Genomic DNA, 24050 nt, shown 5'->3' with positions numbered 1-24050 from the left:
GCATTTACATGTTTTTCTCCATCTGTTTTGTAAATACTTTTTGAAAATGAGAACGGACAATTCAAAATAGTCACTTTTTCCTTTTCATGTACTATCATATTAGAAAAAGTCTGGATTTCATTTTTAGAATAAATCAAATGCGCTGAGAAAAATACTGCAAAAAATAATCTACACTGGATTTTAGTCCTCTCCCCTTCTGTTAAAGGCTACATAACACATCAGGGCAAAAGCTTTTTCACTTGTCAGAATATCAAGTTGAAAATAACTTGCTAATTAAACTACAGGAAGACAACCAATACTTAACAGGCTCATGAATATTTACGGATAAAGTGCCACTAATTTTATCGTAATGAGATATAAATAGAAGAAATCCTGACATGGATGGTAGCTTTACGCATTCTCTCCATCCTGAGGACAGAAGGGCCATAAAAAAAAAAACCAAAGAAGCACTACCAAATACAAGTTCTAGAATGACACAGGTGATTCCTTATCCAAAGTAAAGCTAAAGACAAAATATTATAAGAAAGACAAAATACGATCAAAACTGGTAAAAGTCCCAAGGAAAATGCCAACACAGTTGGCCTCCACATTGGGGAAAAAAAAAAAAGGAGAGAAATTAAAGAGAGAAACTGAGAAGTTCATTAATAACTACTACTTACAGGCAATAAACGTATGGCGACGAGCTCCAAGACACAGAAACTCAATCAAGGACCACGTGCCCAGACAGCTGGCTTTAGCTGAAAAGACTCAGATAACCCGGCCGGGGCACTGGGAAAGGTAATACAGACCTGAGGCTTTTCAGAGCTCCAACCTAGGTGACTAAAAGCCCGTCAGCCTGGCCTTACAGGATGACCACGACCTTCCACAGGCCACAAGTGTCCCTCGGGGACACAGACGTGGTGGGGGGCCAGTGACGTCCCGAGGAGAGCTCACTGACAAAACCCGGCAGTCGGGGTCCTGCTGACATTCTACCACCCACCCAAACACCTCCGTCTCAGCTACAGATTCCTGGGTCGCAACTGAGAGTCACTAGGACCCACAGTCCGTCTGACACACGGTACGGACGAAAGAACTGCTCAGTGGGTAAAGTGTCTCGTACATCCGTGAAGTTATATCTGAGATCAAAGCCTGAGATGTTTATTCCTTCCAAACAAGCAGTTACCCTTCACCCAGCATTACAGAATGTCAGCTCTCATTCATGAGTTTCCCAGGGGTTTGCCTTGGGCAGGAAAATCTGCCTGGGCTCACGTGTCACCACGTGGGAGGGGCGACTCTCCTCTGAGGTGCCTGGTCCAGCCTCGTGTGCTCACGACCGTGTGGGAAAGGGACCGATGTGCCTCTAGGACAGAGCGAAGGCCCTACTCGTGCTGGGTCCCTAAACGGCCACAGCACCAGGAAAGGTGAAAAGCTGCCCAAGTCTCCTTTCACCTAAACTGAAGCGGTCAGGATTCAGACCAGGTGGGGCGAGGTGCCACCCGGCCCCTCCTCTGCAGCACCGAGGCCTCCACGCGGCCTCACTTGGCACATGGCTCCGGAAGAGAGGTTGTACAGGGCTCTGCACCCGGGGCCACCCGGGTCCGGGCAGGCTGGCACCCGAGCTGCAAGGACTGCCAAGGGTTCTGTGTGCCATCGCAGACGGCAGTGGCCCTGAAGGAAGAAGGGCTGTTCTCCACTTTCATTACGACTGCGCTGCTGAAACCTCTTACAAAACTCCTCAACAAGCACCGACTCCATGGATGCCCACAGGGGATCCTGCCTGCAAAGGGCCAAGTTCCCATTTCACAAGAGTGAGCAGAGGAAACGCAATTCTTCAACAGAGCGTTCCAACGCACAGAGGCTACCGGGCCGAGAGACTGAAAACAGAAACATCTAATTCTCCTACTTGTCAAATCTTTCTCTCTAGAACCAACTTCTTCTGAAACACATTTAAAAAAAAAAAAAAAGTGGAAACAATATCACTTACTGATGGGAAGACATCAGTCTGACGCAGTCATTCATCTTGCAAAGACCAGACATCAGGCAGCTTCACAAACACACAGCGAGTCTGCAGGACTCTAATGATCAAGGGGAGCGAACCCAAACTGCACTAAGTACTTTGATGGCCAGGAGAAAGGAAGCAGAAGGCTGTTTTCAGGACAATGCAATAGTTACAGCTTATCTCCTCGTGTGCAGCATGGTTTGCTATGTTTCGTGGCACTTAAGTATTCCACAGTAAATACTGAAAAACCCAGAATTTTTGCATGTGCTAGAGCAATCTCACATTATCGATACAAAAGTCGCTAAGCTACGGGATTATAATACCACTATGTGGGCGCCGGGGCCACAGAGATCGTCAGCGCACTCCCCAGCCCGGTGCCCCGGGCGCCAGCCTCAGTCGGACCAGTCGTTCTCGTCCAGCTCCGAGTCATCGTCCGAGTCGCTGTACTCGACGGCGATGCGGCGGGACAGGATGGTGGCCACGTCGTTGCCCACGGGCTCGCGCTTGGCTTCCTGCTCCTGCAGTTCTTGCACCTTCTTCAGCTGGATTCCTGGATACACGGGACACGGCTTAGAATGACACCCCTCGGCTTACTGCTCCAACCACACAGAACGGACAGGGAAGGCTACCCGGCGGCTGTTCTCCCTACTGACACTCTCAGAAAAAGCTTGAGAAATCTGAGGGGAGAAGCTTGGGAAACAGAGTTTCACGAGCAAGAAAAAAGGAATGTGCAAAGTCATAAGGTTCTTTACAGCGATGCGTTGAAATGTAAGAAAGTCAGTTACAATTTCAGCGCACACAGCACCGTGAAAGAAAACTCCAGGACGGCACAGCCTGACCTGGCAGCCACCGGGCACGAGAGGCTGTTTCAAGGTAGATTTACGGTGGCCGGTGGCCCCCATAGTGGACCGTGCTCCTGGACAGCCTGGAACCCAAAGGCTTGGGAAACAGAGCCAAGTTCCTGGCTAGGAGGGCGAAGTAAGTGAGGAAGCTCAACTTCAACAATTACCGTTGAAAATGGGTATGAGATCGCAATCATCTTACTCTCTTACTTTTGTAAGTAACAAAATGGGATATCTAACAATGTGCTGTGTTATTTCCTTAACCTTTTCTTTCAGAGTAATTTCAGACCTCTAAAGTAGCCGTAAGACTAGTAGAAAAACGTTCCCATATAACCTACTCAGATTCCCCAACTGATAACATCTGACCAAATTTATCCGCTTTCGCTCTCATTTACACACACACACATACTTTTTTTCTGGACCATTTGAGAGTTAAGTGGCATATAATGTCCCTTTGCCCCTAAAATACTTCATGTGTCTTTCCTAAAAAAAAAAACTGATCAAAATCAGACTATCAGCAGAGATACAATAGCACCATCTATTCGGGCTTCCCTGGTGGCACGGTGGTTGAGAGTCCGCCTGCCGATGCAGGGGACACGGGTTCGTGCCCCGGTCCGGGAGGATCCCACACGCCGCGGAGCGGCTGGGCCCGTGAGCCACGGCCGCTGAGCCCGCGCGTCCGGAGCCTGTGCTCCGCGACGGGAGAGGCCACAGCAGTGAGAGGCCCGCGTACTGCAAAAAAAAAAAAAAAAAAAAAAAAAAAAGAGTACCATCTATTCTATGAATTTTATTTAAATTTTGCAAACAGACCTAATATAACAAACGAAAAAAGTTTTCCACCAGGTTTGGGATCCGCCATGGGATCTCACCTGTTACATTACTTGCCACGTTTCATTAACCTCCCTTAATCTCTGTGTTCTACGACCTTCATGTTTTTGTAGGACGTCCCTCGATGTGGGCCCCTCAGAGGTTTCCTCTGACAGATCCAGGTTACGGATCCCTCTCATTGGACACGGCTCACAGGTGTCAAAAAGCAAAACACTGTCCTACCAGGACCCCAAACGCGTGATCAGTGAGGTATTCTGACTCTGGGACTTTTTTCTTGACAAAATCATCGTGCGTCAGTAACGTCAATGCATACAAGAGCTCCCCGCCCTGATCTGACCAGAGACGCTCCACTTCTTAAGGTTTCATGCTCTGGGGTTTGGTGTAGGACCTTCACCTGACAAGGGTTTTGCTACTTAAATAAACGTTGAAAATCTACTGGCTTAGCACATCAAACTAAAAATATGAAAAGGCTAAGTAAGTTACATCCTAGGTTTCTAGAAAAACTAAATCACTGACATGAGCTCATGTTCTTTCATTTATACTTTGGCCCTGAGAGTAGAACGCAGAGAAAAAAGATCCCATTAACTCGTGATCATTTTTATTATCCGTTTCTGCTCAAGTAAAGCTTTCCTGAATTCAGTGCTTTATCACTGAGCTTACTTTGCACTGAAAAACAAATGTATCCACTATTAAGAAAAAAGAAAACCAAACAAGGCTCCTTCAACCCTCTTCTACCGGCCCTCTGGGGCAGAGGGGGTCCCTGGAAGCAGACGAGGCTGCAGCCGCCGGGACAGGGGGCAGCGTCCCGGGACGCGCACTCACCCATCCGAATGGCAGCGAGGAGGTCGCTCCGGGCGTCGCTCACGGGTGGCTGCGCAGCCTCCGGCCTCTTTGCCTCAGCTCCAGGCGGGCCGTGCATCGGGGAGGGGGAGAGCGAAGAGCCGGCACCTGGAGGGCCCGGCGGCGGCGGCGGGGGGCCCGGGGGGGGCGGGGCCGTGACCACCAGCCCACCGGAGGGAGGGTGGGTAGGACCCGCGTAGGAGGGGCCGGCGGACGCTGGGAAGGGGGGCTGCGTGGGCATCTGGAGGGGGCTGACGAAGGCAGTCTGTGCGGAAGGGATCATGGGCGGGGGCGGCGGCGGCGGGGGTCCTGAGGGGTTGTAATACTCCATGATCTGTGCCGGGAGCATCCTGGCGGAGACACGAAACAAGAGTCACCAAAGAGCAACCCAGGGTCCCAACCTCGGAGGTTCCTGCACGCCTCGGAGAGGGGCCTCCCCGGACAAGACGCACACTGGCAGCTGAATTTACAACACTGCAGGACACGAACATCCACGCTTTGGACCACAGAACCACATAAATCCCTAGGTCGGAATTCAAGAGCATCTACTGACGTGCACCAGAAAGTTAACCACTGAAAACGTAACTTTCTGTGGAACACTGGAACGGCTGACTGCAGAGGTAAGAAGGCAGCACAAATGCATCCTTTGCACGAGGCATCTCAGAAGTGGGGGCTTGAAAACCCATCTTACAAGGGTTCTGTGGCCAATCAGGTTGGAAAATTCTGTATTTTATATCGCGTCTCCATGGCAATTCCCCAAGCCCATGACGCCCATCAGAACACCCAAAGCTTTGAAAACCCCTCCAAGCCAAGAAATCTGCTGAGTTCTGTTTAGCCAAGAGCTTTCCAAACCAACTGGACCGCAAACCCTCTCTGCCTGATACTTGGTAAGAGCCACAGAACACACTCTGGGGATCCTGACTTAAAGAGAACCAACCACAGGGAGAAAACCTCGGGGAGCTGAGGGACATACATTCAGAATGTGACCCACGCTGCTCTGGAGTGAAGAAAAACACTGTTGATGGAAACACATTTTCAACTTCCCTGGGCGCTGACTCAGAGGGGCTAACTCTTTAAAGACTGAGGTTGTGCGAAAACTACAGCCTATCAAAACACAGGCGGGGGCTTCAATTAACAAACGCTAAACAGGAGGGTCTTTGTTTAGGTGGTGTTCGAATTTCTCCCGAACGACGGAAAGCAAGAGGACCTGGTGGCAGAAGCGTATTTGGGCACCAAGAGGTCCGGGTCACATGTACAAGTGTCGCAAGAACCACACTGTATAGCCTTCTCCTTTGAGATGCGAGTTCTCTGCGGTTCGCCCGGCATATCAGAGAGACACTGGGGCATCTGGGACAGGCTCACAAAACTGGCAGCTCATCCTTTGTCAATGCCTTGGCTCAGCCATTCAGACATAAAGGGGACGTGCGTTGGCGAATACAGACACCAACCTGAGGTTTCTCTGTAATAAAAAGGGGGAGCAGCATGACACTGCATTTTTTCACACAGGATCTCTCACGACTGACAGCATCCGTATCCGGTCATTCTTGGCTGCATCCTGGCCTCCACAGTGTGACTATTCAGTGAACATTCCTCCACCACGCACAGCAAGACCCCAGCGCAACGGCAAGCCACGGTCAGAGCCCGGGAGTGGGGAATTACCCGTAGTCGGCGGGAGCCAGGGGCGCGGGGGCCTGCGACGCCTCTGCAGCCTGCGGCGGGGGCGGAGGCGGCTTCTGGGGCCGGTTCAGGGCCAGGTGCCTGGCCGAGGCCGACGGGGGCCGGAACTCGTGCTCGGGGGCCTGGGCTGCCGGCCCGCGTGGCGGTGCGTCACCGGCTCCGTGGGAAGGCGTCCCGGGCTGCGGGTGCAGAGAATGGTTGGGGGTGGCAGGATACGAGTAATCCGTGACGTCCGACGCGTGGGACCTGACGGCCAGAACCAGGGGTGGGAGAAAACGACGTAAGTGAAAAAGATTTCCCCTGCCAGGCATCAGCATGTATTTGAATAATAACACGGCCAAGGCACAGAAATCACACGCTTATTCCCTTTCCCGTCAACTAGGTCTAGGCCCACAAGCGACAATGTAATCACGACTTTATCAGCAAGCGCCAGGGTTACGCGGATTCAGAGCCGCAGCTTTGAAGTGAGTGCATCAGACGGACACGGGCGGGCAAGCGGCAGACAGCAGAGCCCCCTTCCTCAACATCGCAGCCGACCCTTTTCTAAGAGAGGCTGCGAGACACACTGTGCGTAACTTGAAAATGGCATCGGAGACCTCAGATTTTAGGGCAGCGAAACTGAGCGCCTATGATGAGACCTTATCAAATGGCAGACGAACCGGATACGTATTAACAGTAAGAACAGAAAAAGAAATCAAGGATGCGATACGGTGAGTCGCAGTTTTCTTAAACCGAAGAAACGTATTTAGCCAAAAAGGAGAGGAGGAGTGCGGTGCCATGCGCAGAGGCCCTCTTGCTGTCTCTGAACGCACGGGTGGGAGGGAAACTCTGAAAGGAATGCACGTCTCGTTTTAGTCAGCAGGGTTCAGGAGGATGCTGGTACCCGGCCGCTGGGGGAGGGGAGGGCTCGGCAACGTCACAGGGTGTTAGTCACCCGGGTTACGGGACGCGTGGTCAGTACAGGGGGCACATCCTCTCGTGACGCCGAAGCAGGGGGCTGCTGAGGCTGCGATCCAAGAACAAGCGGAGCGACAAACCCTCTGGGCGTCCTGTCGTCTCCCGAGCTCCCTGCCTGCTGCAGTTTCCTGGCGTCACTCATAAACTCAATGCCCATCTTCCTTCTCTCCCACTCTTCTCTTCTCGTTCTTACTTTTCTCACACTTACTTGCTGGTTTCTGTTAGGATTCAGCTTGTGTCTCTCCCTCTGAAGGAAAGAGGCAAACACACATCGGGTCTTTGGAATTCAGACAGTAGCGTCCCTGGAGCGTCACACCACACCGAAAAGGTCTTTAAATGGCAAAAGATCGCTGGCTTTTTTCTTTTTCCTTCCCTAATTGCAATATAATAATAACCTGTAACTCACTTTCTTCTCCCCGAAGTGCACTATAAACTCTAGATTACGGTGTGCGTATGACTGCCTTCTGAACTATGGCAACTGCTTGCTGGTCAGAGTTAAAAATATTTTCAGCGGGGGAAGACTCTGACCTGTATTTAGATTTATCTTATTTTAAAAACGTAAATACCTAAAACTCTGGAGTCCTTGACGATGGGTGCCTGGCTCTGTCGGGGGGGGGGGGGGGGGCTACGTCACAGACTGGGCATAACTTTCTAAGGGAAACGGACTCATCTACAAAACACGGAGTGCTTCTGAGGGGATGAGCAGCCAGGAACTGGGAGTACTCTGGCACAATTTGGAAAGCTGTCCTGTAAAGCAGCTTGGTGATAAAGGGCCGAAAGGAGGCAATACAAACGGCATAATCGGATGGAGGAAAGGAACGGGCGGTGAATGTCCGACATCAAGAATTACAGCAGGAGAGCGGGAAGGACAGGGCTCTGACGAAGGGTGGGTGGGAGATGGGACCGGTCACTCGAGGGGTCACTGCCCAAGTACAGGGGACACCGGTGGGCTGGAGGAGAGGTGAGGAGGGGGGTGACCTCTGAGAGACAAGGACCCCTACGGGAAGGCAGAAATCAGCCACAGAAGACACGGCACTAGTGTGGGCGCGAGCAGGTGGTCCTGAAGCTGCATGAGCGTCAGGAATTATCTGTTATGGGAAAGAGAACTTGGAGGAGTGAAGACAAGATGGAAACAGGAGGAAGTAGGTGTAGGCCAGTGGAGACCCAGTGGGAGAATCAAACGAATCCCGCAGGGTTCTGTGGGTGGGAGGGTGGGCAGAGTCGGACGTCTGCAACACCCAGGACAGGAGGAGGAAAGGGGCGAGGATGGTGGGCAAGGAGGCATCCTGCTTCCAGATCGCTGGGGAGAGCAGGGGGCAGGCACTGCATCAAGTCTTATCCTAAACGTACGCTGAGAATCAAACCATTCCTGACCATCTACAAAGAGAGTAAAAACTTATCATCAGTTTATGCAATCAGCTTAAAATATGTCAGTTATATGAACAACTTGCACACATACCATGATACTTGATACTCAAATTTCCCTCAGTTATCCTGAATACATCCACTAAAAACCAAGTTTCTAAGTAATACTTAAAACATGAATACAAGAAGTTAAAAAAAATAAAAAGATAGAAAACAGAGCAGGATTTCACTTTTGTAAAAAAAAAATTTGCACGTTTACAGGAAAAAGACCAAAGAAAGAAACACACAAAAATGTAAAAAAAGTGGTTTCTTTGGATAACAGGATTATGAATACTTTAATTTTTTCTATAATTTCCAAATATGGAAAGTTTATCTTATTTCATAATAAGAAAAATAGTGATATACTTTAGTCAAATAAAAAATAAAAATTTCCAAAATAATTTAAGGGATATCATCCATCAATTGTACACCCAGTATGGCACAATCCAATCTCAGATTCTAGAATAAATATCAATTATTCAACTGAGGGATTAAAAAAAGTCATTTTCCATCATCTACCTACTGAAATGAAAGGGAATATATGGAGAATTACAAAGTATATGTTTTGCATGAGTCAACAGTCACAACTAAGTTAGCTGTAAAAAAACAAAACCCAAATGGCCCTCCTGGGAGCTATCAAGTTCAAGCACTTCTCCCACCCAAAGAACTATGGGCACAAGTGTGTCATCGTTCTTACTTTCCACAGAAATAAACTGACATAAAGGTTAAAACTTGAGGCCAGGGCTCAGTTAAAGCTCCAATAATTCTCTAATAGCTAACCGATCACAGCTTGTACAGAAGAATGACCTAGACCTGCCTCATAGACAATGACTGACAGCCCTTGTGGGGTAGGAGTACCTATAGGGCTGTAACCACCAAATATTAAAAGCATCTTCCGTCTGTCAGTCTGTGCTAAACACTGAGGTTAATAAAGACAAACATAAAAAAAAAAACGAAAACCCAGATCTAACGCAAGGTCCAGGTTGTTGCTGTTTGTGAAACATCCTTGAATCACGTAAGAATTCTCTATTCACATTTTTAAACACTGACGGAAGACTCCAACTTTACAGAAGCAGAAATAGGAAATTAACCGTAAGTTACAATCGACTGGTCAGTTCTTCTCCTTCAGTGAAGCCCTTTTGGGATAAATGCTGCTTACTGACCACATCTTTCACATCTGCAAGAGAGATTTTTACTTAATTGCTAACAAATTTTTAAAATAAACTTCAACACAATTCTCCTCCTGCAGTTAGAATACATAAGATTAGCGAACTGAAGGAAAAAAGTCTTTGTCCATCACTTTTAGAAAAGGTTATCAAAAAGAACAACAGTTATTCCTTGATCACATCAGCCACCACCTACCAATCGGTTCAGATACCAAGTGGCAAAGGAAAGGCAACATTCTAAGCAAAAGAGGCAGAGAGAGAATTAAATGATTATTAAAATTAAAAGGGTCAGTATAGGCAGTTACTATGCCAAATTCAGAATCAATGTTAAAACAGTACATCTAGGTTAATGGAATGCTCGAGTTAAGCCAGAGAGACAGGAAATCCCACAAAGTAACCCAACGTCATAGAAAACTGCTGTAAACTATTATTTCGAAGTCAAAGCATATATACCGTTCATTTTTAACGAAAGTTTGGAAACACACTGTGGGCCACAGAAGCACAATGTTACCATGCATGTCCATTTACAGGGAAGCCAAGGCCGGCTTTGCACACACACACGCACACACACCTAGTGTCTGGGGACAGGGATCCCTCGGAAGACGCTCCGTGGTGTACGCTCTGCGACAGCCTGGTGTCGGGTCTAAGCTCTTTGTCATACGCCATCATGTTCCATTCCTGGCGCCTGTTTCTCGCTTTTCTAACCTTTTTCACCTCCCGGGTTGTGCCATCTATACGCTTTTGCTCCTGACGTCCGGGAAGGAAGGCAAGCGTGCCGAGACAGAGGGAAGGAAAAGAGCGGGTTAGTGCAGCGGCCCCAGCAGCCACGAGCCTGGCGTGCAGGCAAGGCAGGCCCGTTTCCATCACTCCCGGGTCAAGAACGTTCTAACACGCTTACCCAACTCAGACCCGACCAAGATAACACATACCTAACGATTTGACGTCGACACATCAGGGTTACCGTGCTGCGACTTCAAGAGTCGCTTACCATCATTTTTGGTCAAGAATTCTCACTTCACTAGGGTTCAGCCCGTTTTCAATGTATGACACCTTTTAGATCCCTGTTATACTCATGAGATACCTGCCCGCACCAGACAGAGAAATCGTTTCCCACCCCTACACCATTCTGACTTGTTAACGTGCAGTCATCTTTCAAAGCATAATTTTAAATGCTCCATTTCAGTTTGAAAAGGTTATTGCAGAATATTTAAGCGAACCCTGCAACTAGCTTAACAAAAAAAACAAGAACTTACCTTCCCTCCCGTACAAAGAATCATTCCTGCTCCAGCCCTACTTTGCCAGCAAAAACGTCTTCGATAAATAACTTGGGTCCTACGCAGGTGCTTCTTTAAAGGTGAGGACAGTTACTTCTACGTGTGTTTACGTCCCTCCTGCTTCCCCCGTGAGATCTGCTGACCTTTAGGGAGGTGAACTATGCGTCTTTAAGTCCTACGCTCCCCTCACGGCACCTCCACGCACGGCTCTACAGAGGGTCCACGCTCAGCAGACGCGGACTGAATGATCACGTCCAGGTGAGCGATGGTGCTCACTACGTCCCAGCACCTGCCAGGCCCGGACGGTACAAACGGCAAACAACAAAAGACAAGAATCTGCCCTCATGGAGCTTGAGGTCCAGCGGGGAAGCCCGCAGAGTCACACGGGTAAATGCACAATTATGAAATGTGCAACACGAATGTATTACACAGAGAACGCTGTCCGGTCTGGAAGTCAGGGAGGGTGCCCGAGAGGCTGGGACGAGCTCTGCAGGGTGAGGAGGCCTGAGTCCTGCAGAGGAGGGGGGCAGACGCACTCAAGAGGCCATGGGACAGCATCTCGCCAGGAGAAGCGACAGAAGGCGAGTGTGAATTCGGGCGAACGGTGGGTAAGACCTTGAAGGCTGCGTAGAAATGTTGTTCTTTATCCCAAGAGTAACGGGAAGCCATGAAGACTGAGAGGGGAGGGGCTGGCACGCGAGAGGAGCCCCTGTGCTGGGGACAGAGTCCACGGGGAGAGGCAGGCATGCTGGGCAGAAAGCTGCTCAGGTGTCCAGAAGGAGAGGAGGCCCATGGGAGAGGAGGGGAGCTGTGAGCCCGGGTACCCAGGAGGCTCAAGTGATGTGCTGGCAGACGGCGTGAACGTGAAATTCACAGAACACATGCCAAGTGTTATAAAGACACGGAAAGATGTGCAATTGGTATTCGATTTTTTGGTGGGTGGGGAAGCTCATCAAAAAATAATAATAGTTCATCAGCAGATGAATGGATAAAGAAGATGTGGTACATATATACGATGGAATACTACTCTGTCACAGAAAAGAACGAAATAATGCCACTTGCAGCAACATGGATGGACTTGGAGGGCATTATGCTCAGTGAAGTAAGTCAGACAGAGAAAGACAAGTACCGTATGATACACTTATATGTGGAATCTAAAAACTACAACAAACGAATGAATATAACAAAAAAGCAGCAGACTCACAGATACAGAGAACAAACCAGTGGTTACCAGTGGTGGGGGGCACGTAGGGATGGGGGAGGGGGAGGTGCAAACTAGTGGGTGTAGGGCAGGCTCGAGGATGTATGTACAACATGGGGAATAGAGCCAATATTTTGTAGTAACTGTAAATGGAAAGTAACCTTTAAAAACTGTATAAAAATTTTTAAAAATTTTTAAATAAATGAAGATAATGCCAAATAATAATAATCTTCAGGACTGGAGGAGGCCCGTGAGGAGTATAAACGGGTTCAGTCCGTAAAGGGTCAGGAGCAATAGGATGGTATCTTTCAAATTTTCAAGTTCGCATTGGACTTCGGGGAATTTACTCTGACGAAACATGTGCATGTGAGCACAGGTACCCCCTACAGTGCTGTGACAGCAACAGTTTAGAAGCAACCTAAATGTTCACTAATTCGGTAATGGGTAAATAGTCTATGAAGCCTCCGAACTCTGGAATATGACACAACTATTAAAAAGAAGGAAGTACACCTTTATTACGTCACCGTATGTATATGTCTGTGTGTGTGTGTACACAGGTCAATGCTAGGAATAAAAAATACTCCGTGAAGTGTGTACACATGTATTTATGAACGCCCTACGAGGTCGAGAAGTATGCACATGTGTTACCAGAGGGTGGTTATGCCTGGGCAAGGGAGAAACTCACCCCCAAGTTTTCTAAACGAACGTGCTTACTTCAGGGTGGGTGGGGCATTTTACAACTGGCATGTATTGTGTGAACACTTTTAAAGCCAAAAGAGAAAAAAGAAGGGAGACCTCAATATACATCTCACTCAAGCGTCACCGTATGACACTAATTAATAACTATCACCCTTACTTTTAAGAGATGTATGCTGGCATATTCAGGGATAAGTGTTATATCTGCCACTTTCTTTACAATGGTTTAGCCTCCAATCTACCCATCAACACGCACCCGACACACACACACACACACACACACCAGCTATGCTAAAATGCTAACCATGAGGTGCCTGCATCTCAACTACGCGGCCCACGTTAAATCCTGCGGCTACTGCAAGCTGTGTCCTGCCCCAGGAGGATCCTAGCTGCTCCTACCAACACCTGAAAGCCCCTCCGTCCGCCCAGCACGCCTCCGGCATCCCCTCTCACGTACGTGCACGCACAGTCGCACACACGCTCACTCTGTAGCTAACTTCTGCTATCAGTCCTTGCACCTCAGTGAGCAACACCGAGACGCCTTCCTCAACTCACCACCTCACCTTCTGCACTGTCACCCCACCCGCCGCGGCCACCTCCCCCAAGGCTTCTCCTTCCCAGCACTGTCACTACAGCCTTACAACGACATAATTATTTGCGTAACTTAGAAAAAGTGTTTTTAGACCATCAAACCAAGGAAATTTAATGTTCAGAAACAATGGATGTCTTATCCCCAAATTTTCTAAACTAATTCTTCCTTCAGATAGAATTGTCTGTTCCAAAGTGAAAGTGACTTTTGGGTTTCTAAAATCCTGGGAAATTAAGGATATCTTGCCTCATTTTCTGTTCCTATATAAAGCAGATTTGTATTAAAACTTTCAAATTTCCGTCCCTCTTTATGAGTTCCAAAGGACAGCATGGTTATCTAATGTTTGTTTCCCCCGCTATATTTTCATCTCCATGAGGGTGATAATCCTTTCTTTTTTATCACAGCATTTACAAGCCATTCAAAAGAGAACCATTATATAAATGAATGAATAAGAAATTCTCATCAGAATTTTATGTCTTTGAGGAATATGGAATGAGACAAAACTGCCAAGGAAATGACAAATAATTTTGAAGACACAGTAACCAGAGTAGATTAAGACTAAAGAACAGTGGCAGAAAAGTTAAATATTTTTGTCAAAAGTATCACTGATGCTTCTAGGAAATCCTGGGAGGCCACTTTAAAGCAGGAGATTTTTAAAGGAGAGTACTCTTAAAAGTACTTGGGGGTTTGCCCTGTTACCACAAAAAAGTTCGGGGATTCAGACCAACAGGCCTTTAAATCTCTGTTCCTTTTCCTTTGGAGAGATTAGTATCTTCTTTTTCTTCACCTGAACACTTTGCAGCTTCTTTGCTTGGATATTTCTCCATGTGAATACCCAGCAACTCTTCGAAGATTTCCCATTAAATCTCCCCAACCCATCCGCACGAGACGTGCACACAGATAACCAAGTCTGTGGAATTCTCTCCCAGAATTCGTGGTAACCTCTCACACTTGCAGTCTGCAACCTATTTCCATGTTCCCTTTCCTAAATCCTGTTTTCAAATCTCAAGTTCTCTTCCATCTCGAACTGTCACTCCTACTGGGCCAATACACCTACTAGATGTCTCAGAACCTTCAGGCAGCCAGCCCACAACACGCTAAGCTCTTAATTCACACACCCTAATATTTGTCAAACAAAGCAGGTGGTCATTTTTTAAAAAACACAGCTCACATATAAAAGGCTTGGCAAATATCTGCCTTTGGAGAGTTAACTCTGATTTTCAATGGTTTAAGTCTAATTTCTGGGCCCCAAAGGGATAATTTTCAAAACAGAAGTTCCTTAATCTGAGAGTGGGTTTGTCCTCCCAAGAGCGTTTGCAGTGCAGATGTCTCTCAACCTTCCAACTTGCAGTTCTCCTGCCTACGACCACCCCACCAAAGGGAATCTCATTTTTAGTAAATACTACCCTCCTCCAAATGTGCATATCACACACGCTTTTCAATCCAATATGAGCCTCTCACCACGGTCTTAATTACAGTTAGGTGACAACCCAACAATTAATAATGTTAAAAAGACCGAAGCAGAAAATTCTAACTGATGTGGAATGTTGACTACTTTACGAAATCTGAAGAGCAAGAGAAAAGTTATAAACCACAGTTACGAACAAAACTGAAATTTCAGCCACTGTATTTATTAAAGCAGAGCAAGTATTAGAGAACAAATCAACAGTATTTATTGAAAATAGTATTACTGTGTTAGACTGAATGGTATCTTCATGTGACAAATGCAACCTCTAAAAAATCTTCACGAAATTCAACATCTCAACCGTTTAAAGAATTTACTGATTTTAAACTTCTAATTTCTAAGGGAGAATCCCATTTACACATTTATACGCACGTTTCCCATACTAGAATTATTTACCTTTTGACGTCTTTTCTCTTTCCTTTTGTCTTCTGTGTCCTGTAGCATTTTTTCTTTCCAGAGGTCAAAGAAATAGGAAGGATCAGTATAGAACTTCAGCCCGTCCTTTTTATCATCTCTATAAACCAATGTATTACAATTCGGGGGGGGGGAGAAAAGGTCGTTAGAGAGTTTCATATGGGGTAAACATTAATGTTAATTCTAAATCATGAGATAACATCTACGTGAGGAATTTGAACTGTCCTTATGCACGGTTAAGTCTCCCAGTTTTCCTTATTTGGAAGAATGTGTGAACATGCAAGAACAGCACTTTTTTCCTAGAATAATGAAGTAAAAGCTACTCTGCACATTTGGATTTCGGTATAGCCAAGTGCTGCCCAAATCACAATAACGTAACCAGCAAGATTTAGTTCCACAGTTATGTCAAGGTATGTTCTGTTTATTCCAGTGGGGGCTACACACACAGATGGATGGATTCTTAGCATACACGTGCATTCACTTCTACTCTGGAGCGACAATGTTATTAGGATAAAAATTAGCAAGTACTCTGTGCTTTTCTCTTAATCAGGTTTGCCCAATGTCTACAGTTCAATTCGGAAAGGAGCAAAAGGTTCATGGTGTATAAATGTAACTAGGATAAAAAGTGATGACCTAGATAGTTTTTTAAATGGAGGTAACCGGCAAAGAAAATTCACTTGTAGCCATTTCATTGTCAAGAACTGCTACAATTACTATATTCTAAAACATACTTCAAGTCTTTTTCAAAAAAATTTATTTATTTATTTTGGGCTGCATTGGGTCTTCGTTGCTGTGCACGGGCTTCTCACTGCGGTAGCTTCTCTTTGTTGCAGAGCACCGGCTCTAGGCACACGGGCTTCAGTAGTTGTGGCTCACGGACTCAGTTGCTCCACGGCATGTGCGATCTTCCTGGACCAGGGCTCGAACCCGTGTCCCCTGCATTGGCAGGTGGATTCTTAACCACTGTGCCACCAGGGAAGCCCCAAGTTTTTATGTAAGTTATTCATTTATCATAAAGCCAGTAAGAATGCAGCCAATATGAATCCAAAGTTGTAATATAAATCAATAGATAGCAAAGCTCAAAATAATCATGATAAGAAGGGAACACTCTATTTATTCTACTAATGCTTTAAAAAGTATCTGGACTGTATATTACCTTCAAGAGAAGGCAAAACATTTACATTTAAAATTAGCATGTCAGGGACTCCCCTGGTGGCGCAGTGGTTGGGAATCCGCCTGCCAATGCAGGGGACACAGGTTCGATCCCTGGTCTGGGAGGATCCCACACGCCATGGAGCACCTGAGCCCATATGCCACAACTACTGAGCCTGCGCTCTAGAGCCCGTGAGTCACAACTACTGAGCCCGTGTGCTGCAACTACTGAAGCCCGTGTGCCTAGAGCCCGTGCTCCGCAACAAGAGAAGCCACCGCAATGAGAAGCCTGTGCACCGCAACGAAGAGCAGCCCCTGCTCGCCACAACTAAGACCCAATGCAGCCCCAAATAAATTTATTTTTAAAAATTAGCTTTTCAATTAGTCATTTAAGGCATACAGAGGAAGAAAAAAAAAAATCAGAGAAATGAGTATAGAAAAGAGTTTGTGGCCACACAGTCAAAGAAAGTGACATGAATTACTCAAGGAAACCTGGTCTTGAAGTTCCTGCTATGCCGTGTTCTGTAAGCTTCTCAGCATCAAATAAAGAGACCCAGGCTTTCATGAGGGTCATCTGGTAGCTCTGTCTTAAAGTCGCTAACAAATCAGCACAATTCACTCTGTACTTTAAACTTTAATTACTTAAAATCCTTTCTTTTCCAAATTTCCTAAGTGAGAAGCAACCTGCACTATTGAGATTTTATTAATAACATTATTGTGAAAAATATAAATTATTTCCCTAAGATACTAGGCCTTCAATATAGGTGAAGACAGAAAAACTGAGCAGGAACTTGCTGCAATTTTAAGATGTATAAAATGCACCTTCTTTTTTTCAAAAATGGAGCTAATACTTAATGGAATAAATATGTTTAATAACTTAAGCAAATGTTAACCTTGACATCAGAACATAAGCAGAAATGTCCTGTGTTTATCGCAACTAAACATTCGATTTTCAGTCACATTGTACGTCTCATATTTAAGACTGCATTGTGACTGTGTCATATTTAAGTCCAAATGCAAAAGTTTATGTGTTTTCTTACCCCAAACATTTCTGTATTAATAAAAAGTAGATTTGAGCTGGCACTACTATTCTTAAATACCATTAAAAAGTCAAAGACATTTTTCTTTTCCATAAAACTGAGTAAACACACAATAATATAATATATAAAGGTCGATCCATTTTTTATGCAATTAAACATTTTAAGTCATCACAAATATTTAATCATGATCTTGAATAATCAAATACAAGTGGTTCATTGAATTTTCTGGGTTTCTTTTTTCCTTTAGAACAATGTATTTAGTGAGGTTTATTAGGAAAATTTTACTAAGTTCTCATGGCTCTGGGCTAATAAGTAAAACTGAAATTGTCCCAGAAAAACGTCTATTGAACAAAAGCAAAGTCACAAGTTAAAACGTTAGGCTTGCAATACCACTATTCATCTACATCTTTAAGTGAGTGTGCTAAAACCTCCAGAAAAGTATGCTTGTTTCATATAAAAATGTGGTACCCTGGTCCTCTCCCATCATGGTTTCCATGGAATCTCTATTACATTTTTTGGAGAATCTTTCTGTCCATGCTGAAAGACAGGGATGCAGTCTGAATTACTGCTTTACTAGCAGAGCCGCAACAAAGCACAGCTCCAAACGTCTCCTTTTGGACCCTGCGAAAGGATAGTTAATTCAGACCCAAAAAACCTCTGGGCACTCCCTGAGAAGGGCCACTGGGCCCAGGAGGGCAATAATGGACGTGAAGGACACAGTGATTTCAGGAAGGCCTCTGCAGGGGTACTACCCAGCAGAGCTAATCCTAGGGGACCGTGGGGACCCCACCACCAGCCTGACTGAGCTCATCAGAAGCTGGACCAGTGAGCTCGACAGTGGGGTGAAAAGACAGGGAAGTACATGAAACGGGAGAGGACACACGGATGTGGCCAGCGGGAGGAGAGGAGTTCTAAAGGGCATTTTTAGTTAGTTTCTTAATATTCATTTTTTGCACATTTTCTATTCTTTTTCCTGGAAGTTTGGTCCTAATGATGTGTCCTACCACTTCACACAGAAGGTTAATTTCTTGACTATATATTCACTCTTAGAAACCTCTAATGCTGTAGAACATGTTTTTCTGAATTCAGTAACAAATGTCTGCAGGGCTGAAATGCTGAGACAGGTGTTTTGCTGCATTAGAAGTGAATTATGCAGTTCCTTTAAACTTGATTTTGAACGCGAGGAACAACACAATCACACAGGGTTATTACATAATGTGCCCACTTCTGCTTTAGATATCTGCATTTAAAAGCTAACATGAGCGCTCCCGCTTCTCTTGGTAAACTTATTTATATTTTGAAAGACTCAGACTTCAGCAATTCTGTAAATGACTAATTTCACTGTGGCTAACACCACAGTTATCATTCTCAAGGTCTGAAAAGCTATTTTCACCGCACTGCTCGCCTCTCTCAGCTTATTTACACTGAAAAGGCTCTGGGGATGCACAAAGCCGTACCTGTACGGTGTAAGGATGCTCAGAGGAGGCGGTTTGTCGCTCTGGTTGTAGATGTCGGCAACAGGATTAGGAATGCTGCTCTTAGAAACTACCTGCTGGTCTTGGACTGTGGAACTTTTGAAAGCCTTTTTCATGTTGATATCCTGGAGTGACACTATTTAGAGAAAAGTCCAAGTCGGGTTATATGGAAATATTTTAGAAACAAGTATAATTTGACTCACAATCATACACATCTCCTAGAAGAGCCAAATAATGTCTTTTATTGTTCACTTAAAACCATGCTTAAATAGTACATGCATTCCCTCCCTCTGATAAACAGTTATCTCTGTGAGTCACGCCTTTCCTTCTTCTGTAGCGATATAATGATTTCATTGAACCTAATATTAGAGCATCATTCTTTACTTAAATAGCATTTCTCAGAAACCACACAGGAATAGAGTTATGAGTATAACAGGAATGTAAACACAATACCCCTGGGTATCTTAGGGGGGAAAATCACTCAAACAGTTAATACCAGTTTAATTACAATACATGTGGGAAATACTTCTGCAAAAAACACACAAACGTAAAAACTGCATTAAATTTTTCTGACACTAACATTAAAGAGAGAGGGCAAAGCTTTTCAACCTACCTGTAGTCCTAGAAATTAAGCAGCATGATACAAATCTACACTAAGGGATGAGAGAACCAGGCTAATTATCCTCATTTCTTGAGTCTGTACAACATGTTACATCTCAGGTTTCAACTCATCTGACCTCCACACAGACTTTTGGAGGTGGGTAAACTGTTGCATTAACCCACTGGACCAATGAAGCTGACGGTCAGGGGTGTTAAATGACCTTTCCAAGGTCACCCTGCAGAACAGTGGCAGGCCCAAGTAGAGCACAGATTTCCTAACTCGGCCGAGGGATTTTTCTACAGTTACATCCATGGCAAGGAAAGTAATAAGGTAAAATCTTGATTGGAAAGAAATTTTAAGGATATGAGATATGCTGTAGAATCTCATGAGATTTAACCTACAGACTAACCTTCTCCAGTGTAAGGTTTATCACAAGCGTTACAACTGCAAGAACCAACAAAAAACTGAAGAAAGACAAATATTTTTTAAAAAACACTTGTGATACCATTTGAAAAGTGGATGATTGATTTAAAATGTTAAAAATTTCTTATCTGAATAGACCAAGCAACTATTCAAATTTTTATTTTTTAAAATAAGAGATAAATTTAAAAAATCAGATTAAAAAGAGCACAGCTTCAGCTTGCTACTTATTGTTCGAAAAGTCAGTAAGAATGCTCATAACAGATATTAAAATATCAATGTTCTACATTTCTGTTAAATTTTTAGTTTGCTAATTTAGTTTTGACCTTTGAAAAAGATCTGAACATGAGAAAACATGTTTTTCTTAAATGATGAGGGATGAATTCCATAAATAACTATATTAAAAAAAAGAAAACCTTCTTATTACTACTACTATTAAAGGCCTAGTAGAAAAATCAGATGCTAGGATGGTTTTAATGCAACAAGAGAAATTGTAAGTACCCTTATATAAAGGTAAAAATAACTTTTCAAAGTAAATATAAAATGGCACATCTTGATTTTGGGGGACAGATTTTTTCCAGTCTAATTTCAGTCTTTTGTTCAAAAGAGACAGCAAGTGGAAAAATTTTAAAAGGAATTGTTGAATATTTTGTTGAAACTACCCCAATTTCAGGGTATGACCATCAATTAACTACACAGCGCCTGTCAACACTAACTTTGTTTTAAAACCCTGAAGCCTAGAGGCCTTCAGTAAATGTTATTTCTGGGTAGTTAACCCAGCAGGATCAGCGGCATGACTTAGAAGCCTCGGCCCAAAGGAGAGCAGCAGGTGATAGCACACCCTCCCCCTTAGCTGGACAGAGTCTGTGATTTTTAGGTAAGAAATTATCTTTACTACCAATAACTACCAATGACGTCCATGAGGACTTCTAATACTGAATGCATTCAAAGAGTCCTTTAAAACAAATACTACATGTGTAGTTTATTTAAAAAGAGAGTGTGGGGCTTCCCTGGTGGCACAGTGGTTGAGAGTCCGCCTGCCGATGCAGGGGACGCGGGTTCGTGCCCCGGTCCGGGAAGATCCCACATGCCGCGGAGCGGCTGGGCCCGTGACCCATGGATGCTGAGCCTGCGCGTCCGGAGCCTGTGCTCCGCAACGGGAGAGGCCACGGCAGTGAGAGGCCCGCGTACCGACCAAAATAAAAAAGAGAGTGTAGCACACAAGGCAGACAAGATAGGACTCTCTTAATTATGAATTAACCCCATTGTTGTGGGTTTTCCCCCTCACCGTTCTAGAAAAAGACAAGACGAAATAACAGCATACGACCCCAACGAAGAAGCAGGAATTACCCTGCGATTAACCACTCCTGTCCCGTCCGCATCATTTCCAGCTCACAGCTCTCAGGCAGTTACCTACCCTCTTCCACTGTTGAGTCCAGCTGGGTGACTTTGACAGCAAGGCGATCGATTCTGTCTTGAAGAGAATTTGCTCGGATGTAGAAGTTGTTGGCCTCATTAAACAACTCACCAAATATGTCTTCAGCATGTTTGCCTGGAGAAGGAACGCATGGGAAAGGCCACCTGGTCAGAACCCACATTCTCACCCAAGCCAAACTCCAATCTCAACACGTGGGGTTTTGCGCAAATGATCACAAGAATAAAGTATCACAGTCAAAGGCCTGTAGAATTTTTCAAAATGTATTCGGCATGTTCACACATATCTGAGACTGACCCAAAGTTGTAGAATTTTAAAATGCCCCAAAATGGTACAGAATTTTTACTTGATTGTTCCACGAGCTATCCCACCAGCTGCTTTAATAACATTTCTGAAAGTTTAACAAGCAAGATAGGAATCAGTATCTTACGATGAATTTCCAAATCCGAACGCTATTCCTTTATTCTCTTAACAAACATCTAATAACTGCCTACTGAATGTACAAGGCATGCCTGCATCCTCTCTCCCTGGACAGAGACACCACTATTTTTTTTTTTAACTAGATTTCATTTTTTAGACAGTTTTAGGTTCACTGAAAAACTGGGCAGAAAGCAGAGAGTTCCCATGTAACACCTGCCCGCCCCCCACACACATAGCCTCCCCTGCTATCAGCACCCTGCACCAGATGGCACATGTGTTATAACTGATGAACCCACACTGACATGCCATTATCACCCCAAGTCCACAGTCTACATTAGGGTTCACTCTTGATGTAGGACATTCTATGGACTTTGACGTGTGTATAATGACGGGGATCCACCATCGTAGTTATCATACAGAGTAGTTTCACTGCCCTAAAAATCCTTTGTGCTCCAGCTGTTTACCCCACCCCATCTTGGCGACCACCGATCTTGCTTTTACTGTCTCCATAGTTTTGCCTTTTCCAGAATGTCATAGGATTGAAGTCATATAGTAGACAGCCTTTTCAGATTGGCTTCTATCACCTAGTGATATGCACTTAAGGTTCCTCCGTGCCTTTTCACGGCCTGATAACTCATTTCTTGTTGTCACTGGATAACAACCCATTGTCTAAAAGTAACACAGTTTTATTTATCCGTTCACCTACTGAAGGACATCCTGGCTGCTTCCAGTGTTTGGTGATTATGAATAAGCATTTGGGTGCAGCTTTCCGTGTGGATCTAAGTTTTCGACTCACTTGGGTAAATACCAAGGAGCATGACTACTAGATTCTACGGTACGAGTATGTTTCGGTCTTTAAGAAACAGCTAAACAGTCTTTCAAAGTGGCTGCACCACTCTGCACTCCCACCGGCAATGAACAAGCGTTCCTGTTGCTCCACGCCCTTGCCAGCACTTGGTGTTGTCAGTGTTTTGCATTTTTGCCATTCTAATAGGTGTGTAGTGATATCTCGTTTTAATTTGCACTTCCCCGATGACATATGATGTGGAGCATCTTTTCATGTGCCTGTTTGCCATCTGTACACCTTCTCTGGTGAGGGGTCTGTTCAATAAAGAGTCTGCACACAAATTATATATGCTTTTAAATACTGTAACTAGATGTGGCACCCGGAGTCAACGTTTGTTTGCTGCCTTGTCAACTCTTTCCTGAGCGAGACTTGTGCATCTAATTACCTCATAAACATCTCCACATGGATGTCCTGTAAGACTCTCAAAGCCAGTACAAGTTCTCATAGGAACTCATGTTCACCTTAACGCAAACGTGCACCCCCACGTGGAAAGGCACTGACCACCCCGAAAGAAGCCCAAGTGAGAACAGAGTCCTCCGTGACAGCTCCCTCCCTCCACGGCCACTGACACCAAACCTCGGCCCCTTACGCCCCCAGCCCCTCGGCTCTGGCCCTCCTTGCTTCTCGCCCGAATTACATCAACAGCTTTGTTTTTCTGCCTCCAGACTGACCTTCCACTCTCAAATCCCTGCAGCACGCTGCTACTGGCGCCGATCCTGCACAGCTCCCAGCAGCCTAACGCCACCCCTGAGGCTCTCAGCAGGACACGGGGGGCCCTGTGCACCTCAGCGCTGCCGCTTTTCTGGGCTCCAGAAGAACGCACTGCCGAAACCTGCCCCACTTGCTCACAGACCCTGCTAGTCCCTCCTCAGGTTCGAACCCGTGCACTGTCACCTCACTCAGAAGACGCTGAAGGCCAGTTACGGCCCAGAAGGTTCTACGTGGTCCGGCTCATCTGCCTCGCTGGCCCATCCCCTGCTTCCCTCTCCCTCCCACGCCCCACGGGGGCCACACGGGCCCCTGCTGACGACGCTCAGCTGCGTCGGCCACGCCCGCTCCTTCCCAGGGTCACATCTCCTGTCCCTCCTGCCTGGGCCACTGCTGCCACCCAGGTCTCGACCCAAGGTCACCTTCTAAGGGAGGCCTTCTCCAGCAACTACAGCTAAATGACCATCGCCTCCCGCCCACACTCACAGACGTAAACAAACACACACGCAGCCCGTCCCTGCCGGGCTGTATTTTTCTCCCGAGCACTTACCACCACGTAGTAAGTTACACACCCGTACTTATTCATCCTGTTTCCTGCCTGGCTCCTGCCACTAGGACATA

The 24050-nt window shown here is 45.6% G+C and overlaps 1 protein-coding gene across 2 annotated transcripts in view; it reads right to left on the bottom strand.

The window, feature by feature from the left end:
• Positions 1 to 1575: 1575 nt before the first annotated feature.
• Positions 1576 to 24050, bottom strand: part of WASF3 (WASP family member 3) — a 36605-nt gene continuing 14130 nt past the window's right edge. Inside the window, exons 2-8 of one of the 2 annotated variants that reach the window (XM_065896055.1) lie at positions 21437 to 21571; positions 18981 to 19134; positions 15314 to 15431; positions 10264 to 10439; positions 6148 to 6411; positions 4471 to 4838; positions 1576 to 2528 (exon numbers count right to left, since the gene is read on the bottom strand). In XM_065896055.1, the coding sequence (XP_065752127.1) occupies positions 2371 to 2528; positions 4471 to 4838; positions 6148 to 6411; positions 10264 to 10439; positions 15314 to 15431; positions 18981 to 19134; positions 21437 to 21571 (1373 nt within the window). In that variant the 3' untranslated portion in view covers positions 1576 to 2370. Of the gene's footprint in view, positions 2529 to 4470; positions 4839 to 6147; positions 6412 to 7202; positions 7370 to 10263; positions 10440 to 15313; positions 15432 to 18980; positions 19135 to 21436; positions 21572 to 24050 lie in introns of both variants that reach the window. The other variant, XM_065896056.1, reaches the window with a different exon arrangement.

Source organism: Phocoena phocoena, chromosome 18, assembly GCF_963924675.1.
Source record: "Phocoena phocoena chromosome 18, mPhoPho1.1, whole genome shotgun sequence".
In the NCBI taxonomy this organism is placed as follows: Eukaryota; Metazoa; Chordata; class Mammalia; order Artiodactyla; family Phocoenidae; genus Phocoena; species Phocoena phocoena.
This window is presented reverse-complemented; position numbering and strand designations above follow the sequence as displayed.